Here is an 18360-nt window from a genome sequence, read left to right on the forward strand (position 1 = left end):
CCATGTCTCTCTCTCTTTCTCTTTCTCTCTTTCTCTTCTCACCCCAAAAGGCACCCTATTCCCTAGTACGCTACTTAGTGCACCACTTCTACCCAATGGGTCCTGGTCTAAAGTAGTGCACTATATAGGGAATAGGGTGCCTTTTGGGCCCTGGTCTAATGGGGTGCACTATATAGGGTGCATTAGGGACACAGCCCTGGTCTATTGGTCACTGATATTACAGTGTGCATCTGTATGTCAGTCTCACTGTGATGTTCTCTTCCTGACCAGGAACACACACTCTGGGCGTCACTGAACTCATCTAGAGGACCACATCTCATCTCCTCCCCCATCTTAACTCTACTGACCCCCCCCCCCCCACCTCCCTCCCCCAACCCAGTATAAGACTCCCCCATCTTAACTCTACTGACCCCCCCCCCCCACCTCCTCCAACACAGTATAAGACTCCCCCATCTTAACTCTACTGACCCCCCCCCCCCACCTCCCTCCCCCATCTTAACTCTACTGACCCCCCCCCCCCACCTCCCTCCCCCATCTTAACTCTACTGACCCCCCCCCCCACCTCCCTCCCCCATCTTAACTCTACTGACCCCCCCCCCCCCCCCCCCCCACCTCCCTCCCCCATCTTAACACTACCTGTGAGAAGAAAGCTAGTGGGCGGGCCCACTGTACGATTCCATTACCTACTTCTTAACACCTGTGAAACACTGACCAATCACCATGCAGACATCATCTCTCCGCCGCCAGGTGAAGAACATGGTCAACCAATACTCAGAGGCAGAGATCAAGGTTTGTTGTTGTGATTGTTGTTGTTGCTATTTAACATTTGTGTGGTTACCTACAGTTGAAGTCGGAAGTTTACATAAACCTTTGCCAAATACATTTAAACTCAGTTTTTTTACAATTCCTGACATTTAATCCTAGTAAAAATTCCCTGTTTTAGGTCAGTTAGGACCCCCACTTTATTTTAAGAATGTGAAATGTCAGAATAATAGTAGAGAGAATGATTTATTTCAGCTTTTATTTCTTTCATCACATTCCCAGTGGGACAGAAGTTTACATACACTCAATTAGTATTTGGTAGCATTGCCTTTAAATTGTTGAACTTGAGTCAAACGTTTCGGGTAGCCTTCCACAAGCTTCCCACAATAATACCTTGACTTTGTTGTCCTTAAGCCATTTTGCCACAACTTTGGAAGTATGCTTGGGGTCATTGTCCATTTGGAAGACCGATTTGCGACCAAGCTTTAACTTCCTGACAGATGTCTTGAGATGTTGCTTCAATATATCTACATCATTTTCTGTCCTCATGATGCCATCTATTTTGTGAAGTGCACCAGTCCCTCCTGCAGCAAAACACTCCCACAACATGATGCTGCCACCCCCGTGCTTCACGGTTGGGATGGTGTTCTTCGGCTTGCAAGCCTCCCCCCTTTTCCTTCAAACATAACGATGGTCATTATGGCCAAACAGTTCTATTTTTGTTTCATCAGACCAGAGGACATTTCTCCAAAAAGTACGATCTTTGTCCCCATGTGCAGTTGCAAACCATAGTCTGGCTTTTTTATGGCGGTTTTGGATCAGCGGCTTCTTCCTTGCTGAGCGGCCTTTCAGGTTATGTCGATATAGGACTCGTTTTACTGTGGATGTTGATACTTTGTACCTGTTTCCTCCAGCATCTTCACAAGGTCCTTTACTGTTGTTCTGGGATTGATTTGCACTTTTCACACCAAAGTACGTTCATCTCTAGGAGACAGAACGCGTCTCCTTCCTGAGCGGTATGACGGCTGCGTGGTCCCATGGTGTTTAGACTTGTGTACTATTGTTTGTACAGATGAACATGGCACCTTCAGGCGTTTGGAAATTGCTCCCAAGGATGAACCAGACTTGTGGAGGTCTACAATTTTTTTTCTGAGGTCTTGGCTGATTTCTTTAGATTTTCCCATGATGTCAAGCAAAGAGGCACTGAGTTTGAAGGTAGGCCTTGAAATACATCCACAGGTACACCTCCAATTGACCCAAATGATGTCAATTAGCCTATCAGAAGCTTCTAAAGCCATGACATAATTTTCTGGAATTTTCCAAGCTGTTTAAAGGCACAGTCAACTTAGTGTATGTAAACTTCTGACCCACTGGAATTGTGATACAGTGAATTATAAGTGAAATAATCTGTCTGTAAACAATTGTTGGAAAAATTACTTATGTCATGCACAAAGTACATGTCCTAACTGACTTGCCAAAACTATAGTTTGTTAACAAGAAATTTGTGGAGTAGTTGAAAAACGAGTTTTAATGACTCCAACCTAAGTGTTTGTAAACTTCCAACTTCAACTGTATATATTGTAAAGCTTCTTTGGGTCTGAGGAAAGAGCCATCATATATCATTCTTATGTATTGAAGTTTATAATTTATCTTAGGCTGGGATTCAGACCGATGGTGCTTTTAAAGGGAATGTTTCGGAGACCTCATTCACGGTGGATGCTGCATATGTCGACTCATTCAGAAATTACTTTTTAAATGGCGCATAGCTCACAAAAATGAGATCGGATTGAATCCCGGCCTGAATTGTATTTTTTCAAACTAAATATGTTTTAATATTATTATATTAAGGTCCGCGAGGCGACCTCCAACGACCCGTGGGGCCCCCCCTCCTCTCTGATGTCAGAGATCGCTGACCTGACCTTCAACGTGGTGGCGTTCACTGAGGTCATGGGTATGATCTGGAAACGCCTCAACGACAGCGGGAAGAACTGGAGACACGTCTACAAGGTCAACATTCGCCTGTTTGTTCTGGCTTTGGAAACTAACTGTTTTCTCTATGATATTTACAACATACAATTGTTAGCATTCCTTCATTCTTTAAATATCCTGTTCCTATGTATTTTGTAATTTTTTTTTAATCATATTCTGTTTTTATCGTTTAACGCGTTGCCTTGTCTTTTTTATCTACTGTTAGATTTGTGCGCTGTCTGTTTGAAATGTGCTGTGTATAAGTGAAGTGGATTGTTATTTTATTACTAGGCCCTGACACTACTCGACTACCTGATCAAAACGGGCTCGGAACGTGTGGCGCAGCAGTGCAGGGAGAACGTCTACACCATACAGGTTAGGTTGACGGTTCGAATCCCGAGTCTGTCGGGATAAATGTCTGGGAGTGCACTGAGCTGGCTACTAAATGGTTTCTTTCTCAGGGGGGGTTGAAACCAAAAAAACAATCTGCAAAAAAACTATTATAAAGTATACTTCCTCCTCTTTCTCCTCCTCCTCTCTAGACCCTACGGGACTTCCAGTTCACAGACAGGGATGGCAGGGACCAGGGGGTAAATGTTAGGGAGAAGGCCAAGCAGCTGGTGGCCCTGATGAGGGATGAGGAGAGGCTGAAACAGGTATGACATGGTACCTGTATTCTGTTGGTTTGGTTTTGTACAGTATGTGTGTCTGCTTCTGTTTGATATCAGACACATTATGCCTGGTCCTGGACTTCTGTTTGATATCAGACACATTATGCCTGGTCCTGGACTTCTGTTGGACATCAGACACATTATGCCTGGTCCTGGACTTCTGTTTGACATGAGACACATTATGCCTGGTCCTGGACTTCTGTTGGACATCAGACACATAATGCCTGGTCCTGGACTTCTGTTTGACATGAGGCACATTATGCCTGGTCCTGGACTTCTGTTGGACATCAGACACATTATGCCTGGTCCTGGACTTCTGTTTGATATCAGACACATTATGCCTGGTCCTGGACTTCTGTTGGACATCAGACACATTATGCCTGGTCCTGGACTTCTGTTTGACATGAGGCACATTATGCCTGGTCCTGAACTTCTCCATTGATCTGATGTTTTAGTCCTGGTCTAGGCTTAATCTGTGTCCAGGAAACCGTCCCGGTATTGTCCCCTCGGTGATGAATAAAATCCCTATCTACAGTCTGTAAATAAGTAGCTATCTATTTGTCTAGGAGAGGACCCTGGCCCTGAAGACCAAGGAGAGGATGGCTGGAGCAGCCGCAGGGTCAGGGATGGGCTCTGGTTCTCTACCTCCACCCTACCCAGGCCGCCGCACCAGCCAGCCCAGCATGACTGCACTCTACGGGGATGATTTCAGCCGGTCCAGGGAGTCCCATTCCTCTTTCAATTGTGAGTAGTACCATGCAACTGAGAATACGCACGCACACACACACCCAATCGCGTTATTGGAAACGAAGGTGTAATGATTTCGTTAGAAGAAGTATGGGAGTCAGGCGCAGGACACAGGGATGAGTGCAAACAAAAACGTGTTTACTCAAAACCATAATAAAACTTCTCCCACAGCAATAATACATGGTTGGGAGAAACACCTCCAACAACCAGGAAACAGGAAACAATCGAACGAACAGTGTTGCAGGCTAACACACAGCAGTACAACAACAACCTCCCACAAAGGGACAGGTGAAACAGGGCTACCTAAGTATGACTCTCAATCAGCAACAACGATGTCCAGCTGTTCCTGATTGAGAGCCATACCAGGCCAACACAAAGAAATACACAACATAGAAAACCATAGAAATACAAAACAAGAACATTACCCAAAAACCCCGGATCACATAAATCAAACACCCCTCTTACATAAATACATATCCCATTAAACCCCGAACCACATAAAACAAATACCCCTTCCCCGTCCTGACCAAACTACAATAACCAATAACCCCTTATACTGGTCAGGACGTGGCAGAAGGCTATTCTGAGGTCGGGCCAGGTTGTGGCTAGATAAGTTTGAGTAGGGTCAGGGACAATTTTTTTAATTTCAGCTAACCCAAATCCTTTTCCTAACCTTAACCTAGTTCTCCTAAAGCTTACTACGGTCTATGGAGTTGCAATATCGTTTTTTGTCACAAAAGGGGCGGCTCCTTGTAAATACGCTCAGGCATTGGACATATTCTCTTTAACGTCCTTAACATTGAGACGCCATATCATTCCTTCTGCAGCCGCGGGGGCAGTGTTGTCGCTTGGTTCCTAGATCTGATCTATACAATGTATAGGCTATTCATCAAAGTAGCTTATTTTGCATTGATAACCAAATATAATCTCAGCAACTGTTCAAACAGTAAACCAAACAACAAGAATCCACCCTAAAAGGTATTTTGTTTAGAAGTAATAACTAGTGATTATAGGCTATGGTGAAATGGTACAACCAGCTGTAGCCAACTAACTAGGCGAGTGTTTTTTTTTCTTTGTGACCAAAACATGATGACGTTCTATTTTTAACTGATATGTGTCCAGACTTTTGACTGGTACTGTATATTTAAGCAATAAGGCCTGAGGAGGTGTGGTATATGGCCAATATCGTGTTGTTATGCGCGACGCAACGTGGAGTGACTGGATACAGCCCTTAGTCGTGGTATATTGGCCATATATCACAAACCCCAGAGGTGCCTTATTGCTGTTATAAACTGGTTACCAATGTGATTAGAGCAGTAAAAATAAATGTTTTATCATACCCGTGGATACGGTCTGATATACCACGCCTTTCAGCCAATCAGCATTCAGGACTCGAACCACCCAGTTTTTATATTTATATATATATATATGCTCAAAAAAATAAAGGGAACACTTAAACAACACATCCTAGATCTGAATGAATGAAATAATCTTATTAAATACTTTTTTGTTTACATAGTTGAATGTGCTGACAACAAAATCACACAAAAATAATCAATGGAAATCCAATTTATCAACCCATGGAGGTCTGGATTTGGAGTCACACTCAAAATTAAAGTGGAAAACCACACTACAGGCTGATCCAACTTTGATGTAATGTCCTTAAAACAAGTCAAAATGAGGCTCAGTAGTGTGTGTGGCCTCCACGTGCCTGTATGACCTCCCTACAACGCCTGGGCATGCTCCTGATGAGGTGGCGGATGGTCTCCTGAGGGATCTCCTCCCAGACCTGGACTAAAGCATCCGCCAACTCCTGGACAGTCTGTGGTGCAACGTGGCATTGGTGGATGGAGCGAGACATGGTGTCCCAGATGTGCTCAATTGGATTCAGGTCTGGGGAACGGGCGGGCCAGTCCATAGCATCAATGCCTTCCTCTTGCAGGAACTGCTGACCCACTCCAGCCACATGAGGTCTAGCATTGTCTTGCATTAGGAGGAACCCAGGGCCAACCGCACCAGCATATGGTCTCACAAGGGGTCTGAGGATCTCATCTCGGTACCTAATGGCAGTCAGGCTACCTCTGGCGAGCACATGGAGGGCTGTGCGGCCCCCCAAAGAAATGCCACCCCACACCATGACTGACCCACCGCCAAACCGGTCATGCTGGAGGATGTTGCAGGCAGCAGAACGTTCTCCACGGCGTCTCCAGACTCTGTCACGTCTGTCACATGTGCTCAGTGTGAACCTGCTTTCATCTGTGAAGAGCACAGGGCGCCAGTGGCGAATTTGCCAATCTTGGTGTTCTCTGGCAAATGCCAAACGTCCTGCACGGTGTTGGGCTGTAAGCACAACCCCCACCTGTGGACGTCGGGCCCTCATACCACCCTCATGGAGTCTGTTTCTGACCGTTTGAGCAGACACATGCACATTTGTGGCCTGCTGGAGGTCATTTTGCAGGGCTCTGGCAGTGCTCCTCCTTGCACAAAGGCGGAGGTAGCGGTCCTGCTGCTGGGTTGTTGCCCTCCTACGGCCTCCTCCACGTCTCCTGATGTACTGGCCTGTCTCCTGGTAGCGCCTCCATGCTCTGGACACTACGCTGACAGACACAGCAAACCTTCTTGCCACAGCTCGTATTGATGTGCCATCCTGGATGAGCTGCACTACCGGAGCCACTTGTGTGGGTTGTACACTCCGTCTTATGCTACCACTAGAGTGAAAGCACCGCCAGCATTCAAAAGTGACCAAAACATCAGCCAGGAAGCATAGGAACTGAAAAGTGGTCTGTGGTCCCCACCTGCCGAACCACTCCTTTATTGGGGGAGTCTTGCTTATTGCCTAGAATTTCCACCTGTTGTCTATTCCATTTGCACAACAGCATGTGAAACTTATTGTCAATCAGTGTTGCTTCCTAAGTGGACAGTTTGATTTCACAGAAGTGTGATTGACTTGGAGTTACATTGTGTTGTTCAAGTGTTCCCTTTATTTTTATTAGCAGTATATATAAACAGTATATATAAACATTCCAGGTGAAGCTGGTTGAGAGAATGCCAAGAGTGTGCAAAGTTGTCAAGGAAAAGGGTGGCTACTTTGAATAATATATATTTAAAATATATTTTGATTTGTTTAACACTGTTTTGGTTACTACAAGATTCCATATGTGTTATTTCATAGTTTTAATGTCTTCACTGTTATTCTACAATGTAGAAAATAGTAAAAATAAAGAAAAACCCTTGAATGAGTAGTTGTGTCAACTTTTGGCTGGTACTCTATATAAATGGACATTATATAAATAGAAAAGGTGTGGACAGCAGTAGTTATATAGGATGAACCTTGACTAGAATACAGTATATACATATGAAGTGGACAGCAGTAGTTATACAGTAGGATGAACCAGGACTAGAATACAGTATATACATATGAAGTGGACAGCAGTAGTTATACAGTAGGATGAGCCTTGACTAGAATACAGTATATACATATGAAGTGGACAGCAGTAGTTATATAGGATGAACCAGGACTAGAATACAGTATATACATATGAAGTGGACAGCAGTAGTTATACAGTAGGATGAACCATGACTAGAATACAGTATATACATATGAAGTGGACAGCAGTAGTTATACAGTAGGATGAACCATGACTAGAATACAGTATATACATATGAAGTGGGTAAAACAGTATGTAAACACGATTAAAGTGGCCAGTGTTCCATGACTATATACATAGGACAGCAGTCTCTAAGGTGCAGGGTAGAGTCCTGGGTGGTAGCCGGATAGTGACAGTATATTACAGTTTGATTGATAGCGGTGATACATTTTAAAAGGTCAAACATGTTCCCACAGCCTGAAGCATTGAAGAGGCAGTGGAACACATCATGGAGCCAGAATGTAATGAACGCATGAAGGCTTGAATGCCTGAAACATTGATAAGATAACATTGATAAGATTAGCCATGCTGTTCTTCAGTGAGAATCCATGTTGAGAGATGTGGTCTGGCTCTGCTCAGGTCTGCACTGATAGCTAGTCAGTAAGTTGGCTAACGAACACAACATGTTAGTGTTATCCCACAGGAAACAACCAGTGCTGGATAAAGTACCCAATTGTCATACTTGAGTAAAAGTAAAGATACTTAAATAGAAAATTACTCAAGTAAAAGTGAAAGTCGCCCAGTAAAATACTACTTTAGTAAAAGTCTAAAAGTATTTGTTTTTAAATATACTTAAGTATCAAAAGTAAATGTAATTGCTAAAATATACCTAAGTATCAAAAGTAAAGGTATGAATCATTTCAAATTCCTTATATTAAATAAACCAGACAGCACCATTTAAAAAAAAAATGTTTTATTATTATTTTTCCATTTACAGATAGCAAGGGGCACACTCCAACTTTCAGACATATTTTTACAAACGAAGCATTTGTGTTTAGTGAGCCCGCCAGATCAGAGGTAGTAGGGATGATCAGGGATGTTCTCTTGATAAGTGTGTGAATAGGACCATTTAAAATAAAATAAATTTACTAGGCAAGTCAGTTAAGAACACATTGTTATTTACAATGACAGTCTAGGAACAGTGGGTTAACTGCCTTGTTCAGGGGCAGAACAACAGATTTTTACCTTGTCAGTTCGGGGATTTGATCTTGCAACCTTTCGGTTACTAGTCCAACGCTCTCACCACTAGGCTACCTGGGCTGTCTGTCCTGCTAAGTATTCAAAATGTAACGAGTACGTCTGTGTGTCAGGGAAAATGTATGGAGTAAAAGTACATTATTTTCTTTAGGAATGTAGTGAAGAAAAGGTTGTCAAAAAATATAAACAGAATAGTAAAGTACAGATTCCCCCAAAAAACAACTTAAGTAGTACTTTAAAGTATTTTTACTTAAGTACTTTACACCACAGGAAACAACCTAGTGTGTGTATAGCCTAACAAAATTCAGATTGCTTTATTGGCATGAAATACAATTTGTAGATATTACCACTGCAGTATAGTGGTACAGCGTTTCAGTAAATACAATGCTTTGAGGATAATGAAATCCTGTTCATTTCAGTGGTGATAATAGTACTGCATATAGTCATGGATACAGGTACAACACTACTGCTGTTGTATTGTGGAATCTTCGGTCGATACGTTTAATTAAATAAAAATATGATTATAAAAAAGAAAAAAGAGCTAATAAATAAACAACAACACGGAGGATGGTTACACTATGTATTACTAGTAAACAACAACACGGAGGATGGTTACACTATGTATCACTAGTAAACAACAACACGGAGGATGGTTACACTATGTATCACTAGTAAACAACAACACGGAGGATGGTTACACTATGTATTACTAGTAAACAACAACACGGAGGATGGTTACACTATGTATTACTAGTAAACAACAACACGGAGGATGGTTACACTATGTATTACTAGTAAACAACAACAGGGAGGATGGTTACACTATGTATCACTAGTAAACAACAACACGGAGGATGGTTACACTATGTATTACTAGTAAACAACAACACGGAGGATGGTTACACTATGTATCACTAGTAAACAACAACACGGAGGATGGTTACACTATGTATTACTAGTAAACAACAACACGGAGGATGGTTACACTATGTATTACTAGTAAACAACAACACGGAGGATGGTTACACTATGTATCACTAGTAAACAACAACACGGAGGATGGTTACACTGTATTACTAGTAAACAACAACACGGAGGATGGTTACATTATGTATTACTAGTAAACAACAACACGGAGGATGGTTACACTGTATTACTAGTAAACAACAACACGGAGGATGGTTACACTGTATTACTAGTAAACAACAACACGGAGGATGGTTACACTGTATTACTAGTAAACAACAACACGGAGGATGGTTACACTGTATCACTAGTAAACAACAACACGGAGGATGGTTACACTATGTATTACTAGTAAACAACAACACGGAGGATGGTTACACTATGTATTACTAGTAAACAACAACACGGAGGATGGTTACACTATGTATTACTAGTAAACAACAACACGGAGGATGGTTACACTATGTATTACTAGTAAACAACAACACGGAGGATGGTTACACTGTATTACTAGTAAACAACAACACGGAGGATGGTTACACTATGTATCACTAGTAAACAACAACACAGAGGATGGTTACACTATGTATTACTAGTAAACAACAACACGGAGGATGGTTACACTATGTATTACTAGTAAACAACAACACGGAGGATGGTTACACTGTATTACTAGTAAACAACAACACGGAGGATGGTTACACTGTATTACTAGTAAACAACAACACGGAGGATGGTTACACTGTATTACTAGTAAACAACAACACGGAGGATGGTTACACTATGTATTACTAGTAAACAACAACACGGAGGATGGTTACACTATGTATTACTAGTAAACAACAACACGGAGGATGGTTACACTATGTATCACTAGTAAACAACAACACGGAGGATGGTTACACTATGTATTACTAGTAAACAACAACACGGAGGATGGTTACACTATGTATTACTAGTAAACAACAACACGGAGGATGGTTACACTGTATTACTAGTAAACAACAACACGGAGGATGGTTACACTGTATTACTAGTAAACAACAACATGGAGGATGGTTACACTGTATTACTAGTAAACAACAACACGGAGTAATGTTACACTATGTATTACTAGTAAACAACAACACGGAGGATGGTTACACTGTATTACTAGTAAACAACAACACGGAGGATGGTTACACTGTATTACTAGTAAACAACAACACGGAGGATGGTTACACTATGTATTACTAGTAAACAACAACACGGAGGATGGTTACACTATGTATTACTAGTAAACAACAACACGGAGGATGGTTACACTGTATTACTAGTAAACAACAACACGGAGGATGGTTACACTGTATTACTAGTAAACAACAACATGGAGGATGGTTACACTGTATTACTAGTAAACAACAACACGGAGGATGGTTACACTGTATTACTAGTAAACAACAACACGAAGGATGGTTACACTGTATTACTAGTAAACAACAACACGGAGGATGGTTACACTATGTATCACTAGTAAACAACAACACGGAGGATGGTTACACTATGTATCACTTATATATAATGTAAATACTTCAGGGAATTACTGGTCATGGGATGTCCCTCAGTCTATGGCAGTCATATACATATCAGGCAGTCATATTTACATTTTTCCCCACCCAGATTGATTCCCAGCTTTATGTTATTAGTAAATGCACAGAAGTTGGACATTGATTGACATATTGTCTTGAAAAAAATGTTATCTTATTTGAGAGTATTTCTCCCAGTAAAGGAAACATCTCTGTCTCTACCTCCCCTGTTGTGCAGTGACCACTAACGTCTTCCTTATTACTCAAGGGGATTTGAGCTGGAATGTTTTGGCTCTTCATGTTCTTATCTTGTGACCATGACATACAGTAGATTATTCTAGATGACAGATGGCATATGACATATACACTCAGTATGAACTCACTGTTCTGATCTTATCAACGAGTCAGTCAGTGTGTGTGTGTGTGTGTGTGTGTGTGTGTCTATATACTGTATTCTAAAAGTTCAGTTACTTGGGTCTCCAGAGATACAGATGGAGCGTTCTGTCAGCAGTATCTGGATTCATTGTAAAGATGGCTGGTTGTGTACACAGAAATAGAGTCTATAGAAAATATCTTCCCATTCATGTCAATGATGGCATAATAGATTGTGTTTCTATAGTTGTATACCTGTGGGCATTGTCCCTCACAGGCCCTATTCAAGTAGGAACTATTGTCCTGTTGGTCCACGTGACAGGCAGCTGGACATAAGGACCTGGACAAGTCTCAATGAATAACTTTGCCCCAAATGGTACCCTGTTCCCTAAGGGCCCTGGTCAAAAGTAGTGCACTATATAGGGAATAGGGTGCCATTGGCCATGGGGCTCTGGTCAAAAGTAGTGCACTATATGGTGCCATTTGGGAAACAATCCATGTCTCTGTCTATTGTATCATCCTGGTTAATCCCCATTCCTACATAAAGTGTTTGTTAGTTTTGGTTACGCTATCCAAGTGTGTGTGTGTGTGTGTGTGTGTGTGTGTGTGTGTGTGTGTGTGTGTGTGTGTGTGTGTGTGTGTGTGTGTGTGTGTGAGACGCTCTCTATAGCTGCATTCCTAACATTCTCCTGTTCTCTTTCACTCCAGCTAAACAGCAAACACAAAGAATGGGACACACACTCAATCTCTACCTTTTCCCCCTGTATCATCATGGATCTCTGTATACATGGCTGTGCTGTGGTAGTCACGTTTAGCTAGCTGGGACTGGGCATCATGTATTATACATGGCTGTGGTAGCCACGTTTAGCTAGCTGGGACTGGGCATCATGTATTATACATGGCTGTGGTAGCCACGTTTAGCTAGCTGGGACTGGGCATCATGTATTATACAGGGCTGTGGTAGGATGTAGTGGAGTCGTTAGTTAGTAGTATTATGATACAGTAGGATGTAGTGGAGTCGTTAGATAGTACAGTAGTATTATGACACAGTAGGATGTAGTGGAGTCGTTAGTTAGTAGTATTATGATACAGTAGGATGTAGTGGAGTCGTTAGATAGTACAGTAGTATTATGACACAGTAGGATGTAGTGGAGTCGTTAGTTAGTAGTATTATGATACAGTAGGATGTAGTGGAGTTGTTGAACAGTACAGAAGGATGGTGCAGAGACCAAAGCCAGTTGCCTGTGTATTATCATGTGTGTGGTCTGTACACCAGCTGTGTAAAGGTTGTGTGTGGGAAGCTAAGTAGCGTGAGCATGGTTTCAGTTAGTCACACTGTGTTAATGTTATACTTCTGGTGTCTGTGGCATGTTTGATTTCCCCACAGACACACACACACACACACCAGACTATTTTCAGGGTTAAAATGTGGCTTAGGCAATGCACCACTGGTGCAGTTGCCGACTGGACATTTTAGAGACCCTCCTGTTGACCGCAATGACAAAATGTGCAGTTTTAAAGTTAATTTCATTCAAATCTACAAAGTTCGCAATGTCTTATGCCTGAGTGACTCAAACATTATTACAAAATCAATGGGGGCCCCATGCCATGACAAAAATACTCCTGAATGCATAATAATAATAAAATTAAGTTTAGAAAAAATTAAGTATTTTGGTGATTGTTATTTAAAAATATATAGGTCCAATATCTTTTCTACATACTTTATATGTGGTTTTAGTCGTTTAAGTTTAAACTGAAAACTTTTTTTACATCCTGAAAAAAAAGTTTAAAAAGTATATATGTACACTACCGTTCAAAAGTTTGGGGTCACTTAGAAATGTCCTTGTTTTTACAAAACACCAGTCTCAACGTCAACAGTGAAGCGGCGACTCCGGGATGCTGGCCTTCTAGGCAGAGTTGCAAAGAAAAAGCCATATCTCAGACTGGCCAATAAAAATAAAAGATTAAGATGGGCAAAAGAACACAGACACTGGACAGAGGAACTCTGCCTGGAAGGCCAGCATCCCGAAGTCGCCTCTTCACTGTTGACGTTGAGACTGGTGTTTTGTGGGTACTATTTCATGAAGCTGCCGGTTGAGGACTTGTGAGGCGTCTGTTTCTCAAACTAGAAACTCTAATGTACTTGTCCTCTTGCTCAGTTGTGCACCGGGGCCCCCCACTCCTCTTTCTATTCTGGTTAGAGCCAGTTTACGCTGTTCTGTGAAGGGAGTAGTACACAGCGTTGTACGAGATCTTCAGTTTCTTGCAAATTCTTGCATTGAATAGCCTTCTATTCTCAGAACAAGAATAGACTGACGAGTTTCAGAAGAAAGTCTTTGTTTCTGGCCATTTTGAGCCTGTAATCAAACCCACAAATGCTGATGCTCCAGATATTCAACTAGTCTAAAGAAGGCCAGTTGTATTGCTTCTTTAATCAGAACAATAGTTTTCAGCTGTGCTAACATAATTGCAAAAGGGTTTTCTAATGATCAATTAGCCTTTTAAAATGCTAAACTTGGATTAGCTAACACAACATGCCATTGGAACACAGGAGTGATGGTTGCTGATAATGTGCCTCTGTAGTCTGTACACCTATGTAGATATTCCATAAAAAATCTGCCATTTCCAGCTACAATAGTTATTTACAACATTAAAAATGTTTACACTGTTTCTGATCAATTTAATGTTATTTTAATGGACAAAATTTGCTTTTCTTTAAAAAACAAGGACATTTCTAAGTGACCCCAAACTGTTGAACGGTAGTGTACAGTACCAGACACACCTACTCATTGAAGGGTTTTTCTTTAATTTTACTATTTTCTACATTGTAGAATAATAGTGAAGACGTCAAACCTATGAAATAACACATATCGAATCATGCAGTAACCAATTGCTGCAAAGAAACCGCTACTAAAGGACACCAATAATAAGAAGAGACTTGCTTGGGTCAAGAAACACGAGCAATGGACATTAGACCGGTGGAAATCTGTCCTTTGGTCTGATGAGTCCAAATTTGCGATTTATGGTTCCAACCACCATGTCTTTGTGAGATGCAGAGTAGGTGAACAGATGATCTCCGCATGGGTCGTTCCAAACGTGAAGCATGGAGGAGGAGGGGTGATGGTGTGGTGGTGCTGGTGTTGGTGAGACTGTCTGTGATTTATTTAGAATTCAAGGCACACTTAACCAGCATGGCTACCACAGTATTCTGCAGCGATTCGCCATCCCATCTGGTTTGCACTTAGTGGGACTATCATTTGTTCTTCAACAGGACAATGACCCAAAACACACCTCCAGGCTGTGTAAGGGCTATTTGACCAAGAAGGAGAGTGATGGAGGGCTGCATCAGATGACCTGGCCTCCACAATCCCCCAAATTCAACCCAATTGAGATGGTTTGGGATGAGTTGGACCGCAGAGTGAAGGAAAAGCAGCCAACAAGTGCTCAGCATATGTGTGAACTCCTTCAAGACTGTTGGAAAAGCATTCCAGTTGACTACCTCATGAAGCTGGTTGAGAGAATGCCAAGAATGTGCAAAGCTGTCTTCAAGGCAAATGGTGGCTATTTGAAGAATCTCAAATATTAAATGTATTTGTTTAACACTATTTTGGTTACTACATGATTCCATGTGTGTTATTTCATAGTTTTGATGTCTTCACTATTATTCTACAATGTAGAATATAGTAATAATAAAGACAAACCCTTGAATGAGTAGGTCTGTCCAAACTTTTGACTGGCACTATATATATATATTTTACTGTTTGGCCAAAGGTGGCCCACTCTAGATTTTTCTATGTAGAAGAAAACTATATATATATATATATATATATATATATATATATATATATATATATATATATATATACATATACACACACACACACATTGTATGGGTCAGAACCAGACCCAGCAGTCCAGGTGAATGATTGATTTCAGTCCTAACATACAGTACTGTATGGGTCAGAACCAGACCCAGCGGTCCAGATGAATGGTTTATTTCAGTCCTAACATACAGTACTGTACGGGTCAGAACCAGACCCAGCGGTCCAGATGAATGGTTTATTTCAGTCCTAACATACAGTACTGTACGGGTCAGAACCAGACCCAGCGGTCCAGATGAATGGTTTATTTCAGTCCTAACATACAGTACTGTACGGGTCAGAACCAGACCCAGCGGTCCAGATGAATGGTTGATTTCAGTCCTAACATACAGTACTGTATGGATCAGAACCAGACCCAGCGGTCCAGGTGAATGGTTTATTTCAGTCCTAACATACAGTACTGTACGGGTCAGAACCAGACCCAGCGGTCCAGATGAATGGTTTATTTCAGTCCTAACATACAGTACTGTACGGGTCAGAACCAGACCCAGCGGTCCAGATGAATGGTTTATTTCAGTCCTAACATACAGTACTGTATGGGTCAGAACCAGACCCAGCGGTCCAGATGAATGGTTTATTTCAGTCCTAACATACAGTACTGTACGGGTCAGAACCAGACCCAGCGGTCCAGATGAATGGTTTATTTCAGTCCTAACATACAGTACTGTACGGGTCAGAACCAGACCCAGCGGTCCAGATGAATGGTTTATTTCAGTCCTAACATACTGTACGGGTCAGAACCAGACCCAGCGGTCCAGATTAATGGTTGATTTCAGTCCTAACATACAGTACTGTATGGATCAGAACCAGACCCAGCGGTCCAGATAAATGGTTTATTTCAGTCCTAACATACAGTACTGTACGGGTCAGAACCAGACCCAGCGGTCCAGATGAATGGTTGTTGCAACAGGGTCAGGGGATAGGAATTAGATAAAATATTTCATATTGTTTTTATTCAATTACAGTACAAACAATATCATACAACTCCATTTCCTCACTGTGAAACAATTACTGGGGTTGATCAGTTAAAAAGTACTGAGCTAATCTCCCACTTGGTGCTGGATAATTGTTCTTTTTATATTACTACATATTTTGGAGATAATTACTGTGAAATGATTCAGACTACATCCATATTGACATATTCCATAATATACAGTAGGCCTTGTCTGGGAAAGTCACTCCAGCCTGATTTCAACACTGTTACAGAAGGACAGTTTGGTCAGTGATGATGGAGGACATACTATGTGTCCTGGATTGATGATCTTTGAGTCTGTCTGTCCTGTCTGTTGTTGCGGGTTTAGACGGACCTGATGGATGGGCTGGGTGGTTGAGTGGGGGTCAGAGGGTTGGCCTGGCACTGTGGCAGTAGCTCCCTGTCCCTTCCCAGACAGGCCTGGGTTCAAATACAATTTGAAATCATGTCAAAATACTTTGTCTGTGCTTTGATTGAGCTTGTCTGGCGTAATGGAACCCATAGAAGAGACCCCGCCCACCTGGCACTGCAGGCAGGCTAAAGCAAACGCTCTCACTATCTGAGAAGATATGGAATAGTATTTGAACCCAGATCCCAGCCAGACTACAGTCCAGCCCAGGCGGGCCACATTGAGAGGCGGTGTACTGGAAGTGATTGGGGTTCAGCAGAGATAGACTGGACTGTGCCAATGGCCTCGTCCCAAATCACACTATATTGCCTTTTATATGGGCTCTGGTGAAAAGTAGTGCACTACATTGGGAATAGGGTGCCATGTGGGACGAATATACAGTACTGCCCCCCTCCTTCCCTCCACAGCCCCCTCCCTTTTGCCATGACCCCCCCCCTTACAACCCTGAGCCCCCTCCATTACAGCCATGATCCCCCCTCCCCCCCCTTACAGCCATGACCCCCCCCCTTACAGCCATGACCCCCCCCTTACAGCCATAACCCACCCCCCCCTTACAGCCATGACCCCCCCCTTACAGCCATAACCCCCCCCCCCTTACAGCCATGACCCCCCCCCTTACAGCCATAACCCCCCCCCCTTACAGCCATGACCCCCCCCCTTACAGCCATGACCCCCCCCCTTACAGCCATGACCTCCCCCTTACAGCCATGACCTCCCCCCCTTACAGCCATGACCTCCCCCCCTTACAGCCATGACCCTCCCCCCCTTACAGCCATGACCTCCCCCTTACAGCCATGACCCCCCCCCCTTACAGCCATAACCCCCCCCCTTACAGCCATGACCCCCCCCCTTACAGCCATGACCCCCCCCCCTTACAGCCATGACCTCCCCCTTACAGCCATGACCTCCCCCCCTTACAGCCATGACCTCCCCCCCTTACAGCCATGACCTCCCCCCCTTACAGCCATGACCTCCCCCCCTTACAGCCATGACCCCCCCCCCTTACAGCCATGACCCCCCCCTTACAGCCATGACCCTCCCCCCTTACAGCCATGACCTCCCCCCCTTACAGCCATGACCCCCCCTTACAGCCATGACCTCCCCCCCTTACAGCCATGACCTCCCCCCCTTACAGCCATGACCTCCCCCCCTTACAGCCATGACCTCCCCCCTTACAGCCATGACCCCCCCCTTACAGCCATGACCCCCCCCTTACAGCCATGACCTCCCCCCCTTACAGCTATGACCCCCCCTTACAGCCATGACCCCTCCCTTACAGCCATGACCTCCCCCCTTACAGCCATGACCTCCCCCCTTACAGCCATGACCCCCCCTTACAGCCATGACCCCCCCCTTACAGCCATGACCCTCCCTTACAGCCATGACCTCCCCCCCTTACAGCCATGACCCCCCCCTTACAG

General features: G+C 43.2%; 1 protein-coding gene across 2 annotated transcripts in view; it reads left to right on the forward strand.

Annotated features, from left to right (window-relative positions):
* The first annotated feature begins 615 nt into the window (after nt 1-615).
* Nucleotides 616-18360, forward strand: part of LOC115208235 (epsin-3) — a 41780-nt gene continuing 24035 nt past the window's right edge. For both annotated transcript variants that reach the window (XM_029776125.1, XM_029776134.1), the window contains exons 1-5: nt 616-789; nt 2611-2769; nt 3022-3105; nt 3273-3386; nt 3968-4145. In XM_029776125.1, the coding sequence (XP_029631985.1) occupies nt 721-789; nt 2611-2769; nt 3022-3105; nt 3273-3386; nt 3968-4145 (604 nt within the window). In that variant the 5' untranslated portion in view covers nt 616-720. The remainder of the gene's footprint in view (nt 790-2610; nt 2770-3021; nt 3106-3272; nt 3387-3967; nt 4146-18360) is intronic.

The sequence above is a fragment of the Salmo trutta genome, chromosome 1 (genome assembly GCF_901001165.1).
Source record: "Salmo trutta chromosome 1, fSalTru1.1, whole genome shotgun sequence".
NCBI classification, from domain to species: domain Eukaryota; kingdom Metazoa; phylum Chordata; class Actinopteri; order Salmoniformes; family Salmonidae; genus Salmo; species Salmo trutta.